A 6,000-nucleotide genomic window follows, 5' to 3' on the forward strand; every position below is an offset into this window, starting at 1 on the left:
GTCACAATGTGTTGAAAGAAAGTTGGAGGTTCTCTTAGCCAAGTGAAACCTGAAATGATAACTGATGATCACCATGACCTTGCTGCATTGGAGAATAGTTGGAAAGCGGATGAAAAACTCAAGTCAATTCCAGAAAATACTTCCAAAAAGAGATGTGAATATTTTGGAATTGCTCACAAGACCACTGGAGCAGAAATTGTGTTATTCGGCCCACTGAGTCTGCTCTACCATTCGATCATGGCTAATAGGATTTTCAACACCATTTTGCTGTTTTCTCCCCATAACCTTTGATCCCCTTGGTAATCAAGAACATATCTATCTCTGCCTTAAATATACTTAATGACCTGGCCTCACTGACTTCTGCGGCAATAAATTCCACAGATTCACAACTCTTTCACTAAAGAAGTTTCTTCTTATCTCTGTTCTGAAGGGTATTCTCTTTACTCTCAGGCTGTGCCCTTGGGTCCTCGACTCTCTTGCCGATAGAAAATCTTCTCAACATCCACTCTGTCCAGGCCAAATAGGAATTCCGTAAGTTTCATTTCAATCCCCCCTCATCCTTCTAAACTCCACTGAGTATGGTCGCAAGGTCCTCAAATGTTCTTCATATGTTAAACATTTCATTCCAGAGATCATTCTCGTGAATCTGCTCCAGGGCCAATACATCCTTCCTGAGACATGGGTGCAAAGTTGCTCACAATACTCTAAATCTGGCCTGACCAGAGCTTTATAAGCCTCAGAAGTACATCCCTACTTTTACATTCTAGCCCTCTCAAGATGAATGACAACATTGTATTTGGCTTCCTAATTACTGACTCTACCTGCAAGTTTACTTTAACAGATTCTTAGACTATATAAAGTCCCTTTATACTTCAGATTTCTGAATTTCCTCCCCATTTAGAAAATAGTCCACGCCTCTATTCTTCTGACCAAAGTGCATGATCAAACACTTTCCGACATTGTATTTCATGTCACTTCTTAGCCCATTCTCCTAACCTGTCTAAATCTTTCTGCAGCCTTCCTACCTCCTTAATACGACATGCCCCTCCACCTATCTTTGTGTCATCTGCAAACGTAAGCCGAACGCCATCATTTCCTTCATCCAGATCATTCATGTACAATGTGAAAAGCTGTGGTCCTTGTGGAGTACTACTTGTGACTAACTTCCATTCAGAAAAGACCCTTTTATCTCCACTCTCACCATTATTCTTTGAAGTAGGAGTAATGTGTGCTGTGGACAAGGGTACCAGTGTATGTACTATGTGTTATATTTTTTTAAAAATGTGAAGCTAAAGTTGATTGCAGAAAACAATACCTCGTGTAGTAGGGGTTAGCATATTGGCATGGATAGAAGATTCACGAGATAATAGGAAACAGCAGAATAAATGGATTATTTTCTGGTTGGCTAATATAATAAGTGGTGCGCCACAAGGAACAAAAAAAGTGCAACCTAAAGATTTAATAACTTACACAAATAGCTTGGAAGAACTAACTAACGGTATGGCTGCTAAATTTGGTGATCATACCAAGAAAGACAGGAAAGCAAGTGTGAAGGTCACGAGTATGAAATTGACTCCATGAGTTAAGTAGGTGGACAAAGATCACGGACTCCATTGACATGGTTCGCTGTTGCGGAAAGGCTACTATCATCAAAGACCCCATCGCACCCCAATTGTGATCTCCTACAACTTCTGTCAGGCAGAAGACAGAAGTCTGAACACGCACCAACAGGTTCAGGAACAGCTTCTTCCCAGCTGTTAAGTCAACTGATGAATGGACAATCTAGCATCACATAATGCTGACCTTGCTAAACTGATTTCGCCTAGCACACAATCTGCTCAATGTAATCTGTATGCCTCTGTCTAAGTCTTTTGATCTGTACATCCTTGCTTACACTGCTCACAAACAAAGCTTTTCACTGTACCTCGGTACGTGTGACAATAAATAAATCAAGTAGACAAATTATTGGTAAGCAAGACAATGAAAGGTTTTCACAGCAGGCAGTAATGTGGAGGAATCAAATGTTCTTATTGAATGACAGAGTTAGCTCAAGGGAGCAAGTGGCCTTTTCCTCTTTAACTAGAGTGTTAAGTTAGAACATTTACTTTATTAATGCATTGCATATAAAGTTTACTGAAAAATATGTAGCCTTGTGGATTTATTCTTTGAGTAATGAATTTGGATTTTTATTTTCTCTAATCATGAGAGATCTCTATTGGGATCTCAATAACCTTTATAAGATTATTTGCACAATGCTTCCTTTCAGAAGTTCTCCAGTATTCACACTTCGAAAACTTCAAGGCTTCTCTTCTCAATCCAGCATTTTTACCTTTGGCATCCTGCAAGGTTCCACTCTTGAATTCTATTGCACTTGATACCACCAGTAACATGTGAAAACACTGTCAGTTTTAAGTCAAACGAGTACATTCAGCTGTACCTCAACACCAACTCTCTCCATTCCTATCCTGAAGCTTTCAGCCTGCCTATCCACATTCACATTAGGTTCCCATCAAACTTTCTTCCACTCTTTCCTTCCACTCATTCCTGGAACATCTGGATAACAAGAATACCAAAGTCAGACTCCCTACTTACTGACAACAGTTCCACCTAAAATATAATTCCAACCAAACTTCTTTCCAAACTTCAAGATCTAGGTCTCTGCTCTGCCCTCTGCAACTGAATCATTGACTGCCTGGCCCACAGACCGTAAACAGTAAGAATAGGCAACAACATCTCCTCCATAATAATCCGCAAAGCTAACGCCCTGCAAGGCTGCATACTCAGCTCCTTACTATATTCCATATATATACAGCTGTCGCCAAATTTCATCCTAACTCTCTATAAGTTTGCTGACAACACCACAGTTGTAAGCGAGAGTTCTTGGTGATATGGTGCAAAGATAACCTCTCCCTCAACATCAACAAAACAAAAGAGCTGGTCATTGACTTCAGGAAGATGAATGTCTACATCAATGGTGCTGAGATGGAGATGGTCAGGAGTGCCAAGTTCCGAGGAGTGATGATCACCAATCACTCCTGGTCCACCCATGTCGATGTAACAGTCAATAAAACACAACAATGCCTCTACTTCCTCAGGAGGCTAAGGAAATTCAGCATATCTATTAAAGACTCTTACCAATTTTTGTAGATGCACAATAGAAAGAGTTCCATCCAGATGCACCACAGCTTGGTATGGTAACTGCTTTGCCCAGACCCATTAAAAAAAAGAGAATTGTGAACGCAGCCTCATCCATCCACAAACCAACCTTCCACCTGTTGATTCCATCTACACTTCTCATTGCTTCATGAAGTCAGCCAACTTAATCAAAGACCACTCCGAACCCAGTTATACTCATTTCCAACCTCTTCCTTCTGGCATAAGATATAATAGTTTACATACAGGTAAAAACAGATTCAAGAACAGCTGCTTCCCTGTTGTTAGACTTCTGAATGGACCTCAAATTTTAAATTTAATGTGCGCCTTCTCTGCAACCATAACATTGTATTCTTTGCTCTATCCTATTACCCTGAAAGCATTTGTATGGTGTGACCTGCCTGTACTGCACACAAATCAAAACATTTCGCTGTACCTAGGTATGTGACAATAATAACTCAAATCTTGTGACTTCTCAACTCTACTCATTCTTAGTATTTATTTGCCACTTCCACAGTCTACACATTTCTGCCTAATATTTAAATATCTCCATCTCCTGCTTATATTAATTTGCACCCAGGACATACCTGAAGCAAATACCAATGATGATCACAGCTCCTTTAATCCAAACATAGTAGGGGGTGCAGCTAAATAAGAAATCAGTATTTAGCAGTACTGGATATCCTACAAATGCTAGCTTTCTATCTGTGTATTGCTTTCATGCTCACAGTCAAATTATTGTTTTGGTATGGGGACAAATGTCAGATCTGAAATATGGCATATCGAAACAAACACAAGTAAACTTTGTTTTAATGATTTTAACTGTAGAATAAAAGTCTTCCAATACATTTGGAAAACAAGGACTGATTTAATGTATTAGTCCCTCCATTTTATAACACCAGCTTCTGACCAAATGATCAAGCCACTGAGAAATAATAGAAAACCCCCCATATCACCTAACAATTTGAGACACTGCAAACAAAAGAAATCTCGATAATTGTGTTTTCCAATCCAAAGAAAGAGGTGCTAAAGAAGCGGACTTATCGTCAACTTATACATGCTATTTAAAACTAAACAGCCTATCTTCCATGAACATCGAAAAATTACACAATAAGCTTAATTCAAAAATTGAGAAGTACTGGTTGAGGTGTTTTGTTCAATCCTGGTAAATACTATTGACTGATGACCATGAGAGATCAAAATGCGTTACTGCAGTAAATCAGACTTCAAACCATGTCGCGTTTGAAGTAGCAAACGACATGAATGGTTGAAAGTCCAAACCAATTATAAAAATAAGCTAACTTTTTGAGAAAAACTGAAGGGTGCCAAAAAGGGTCGACGGAATGGTTTGGCGCGGCGCTGTGTAGGCCGCGATCCAGCCTCCTCGAACCGCGAACTGAGCCCAGGTCGAGGGAGCGGAGGGAGACATTGTCCTCACTCAGTTCTCGGGCCTGACAGGACTCCACCTTTCGCTAAAACACACACACACACACACAAATAGGACAACACAATAGCAACCAACCGCCTGTCGCCCTGCTTGACCTGGCAACAGCGATCGGCTGCAATGCCGCACCGCAAAGCGGAGGAAGAGACACAGAGAGAGAGAGAGATGGGGACAGGATTGAATGTCTGGCCGACACTCCTGCCTCGCCCCACTCCCCAGCCCAAAATAAGAGGCCGGGCTGCCGCCCTTGAGGGTGACACGGCTGCTTCAATCGAAATAAACGTATCCGCCGCAGAGCGGGCCCGCCGCCATGGCGCACCGCGCTCAGCCCGCCGCCTCCATCTTCTGATTGTTCACCAACACCGGGCCTATTCCCACCCAGCTCCTCCACTAAGACAATAATGTGACGGCCTACTGAGAGAGGAAGGGAAGGGGGGGGGGGGGGGGAGTAGGGGAGAAGGAGAATAAAGCTCGGTTTCGGCTGACATTTTCCCTGCTCCCATCCAGCGGCGGGGAGGAGACGAGAGATAAAGGCCAGCCGAGCGGCTCCTGCTCGCACTCACCTCATCGTTAAAGGCGTTGACGGCTTCCATGCTGCCGGTGCCGGGGGAGGGAAGGGGGGGGAGGGTCACCGTGCTCACTCTGCTCTGTCAGAGGTCCAAGCTCCGGCTGCGGCCCTAACCGGGTTCCTGCGGCGCGATTCGGTTCGTCTCGTCTCGTCTCGTCCCGTCCCGGCTCTCACCTCCAAAGCTGCTTCACACGCGCCTCAGTCAACATGGCGGCGGCTGCACAACATCGCCGCACTGTCTGCTGGGAATAGGTCTGCCAGTGGCGCCCGGCAACCGTCTGCTCTCAGGCAAGGGGAAGGCACTCCATGCGCATGCGGAGGCCGGCAACCGTCTGCATCCTGCAATGGGGAAGGCGCACTGTGCGCATGCGGACACCGGCAACCGTCGTGCAGGGAAGCTTAATGCGCATGCGGACACCGGCCAGAGCCGCGCAAGGGAAACTTAGTGCGCACGCGGAGGCCGGCAACCGTGAGCTTCTATCCGAAAGAGGGGAAGGGTATGAAAGGGGCGCATGCGAGGACCACAGTGTGCTGGGTGGTGGGTTATCGATCCCATATTGTACCTCAGCTATATTTTGCAACAAAAGTGATTCAAGATCACTATTTTCACAAGCACTTGAATTGCCTTCCAACTCTCAAAACGGAATGTCTCTGACACTTTTAAGTTGCTGATTTCACATTTTTCTGATGCCTCTCGAATGTGATACAGTTATAGCCAATGTTATCACACTTGGCACAGCTTTACAGGTTTATGTTGAAATAGGAAGATTTGGAAAGCAATACAGACAGGGGATTCGACACGTAGGGGAACAGCAATCGCTTCTGCAGCCAAAGA

At 44.0% G+C, this 6,000-nt stretch overlaps 1 protein-coding gene across 2 annotated transcripts in view; it reads right to left on the minus strand.

Moving 5' to 3' along the window:
- scaf4a (SR-related CTD-associated factor 4a) overlaps positions 1 to 5,437 on the minus strand; it is an 87,838-nt gene extending 82,401 nt beyond the window's left edge. For both annotated transcript variants that reach the window (XM_072584984.1, XM_072584983.1), the window contains exon 1: positions 5,161 to 5,437. In XM_072584984.1, coding sequence (XP_072441085.1) covers positions 5,161 to 5,190 — 30 coding nt within the window. In that variant the 5' untranslated portion in view covers positions 5,191 to 5,437. The remainder of the gene's footprint in view (positions 1 to 5,160) is intronic.
- Positions 5,438 to 6,000: the final 563 nt, after the last annotated feature.

Source organism: Chiloscyllium punctatum, chromosome 15 (genome assembly GCF_047496795.1).
Source record: "Chiloscyllium punctatum isolate Juve2018m chromosome 15, sChiPun1.3, whole genome shotgun sequence".
Taxonomy (NCBI): domain Eukaryota; kingdom Metazoa; phylum Chordata; class Chondrichthyes; order Orectolobiformes; family Hemiscylliidae; genus Chiloscyllium; species Chiloscyllium punctatum.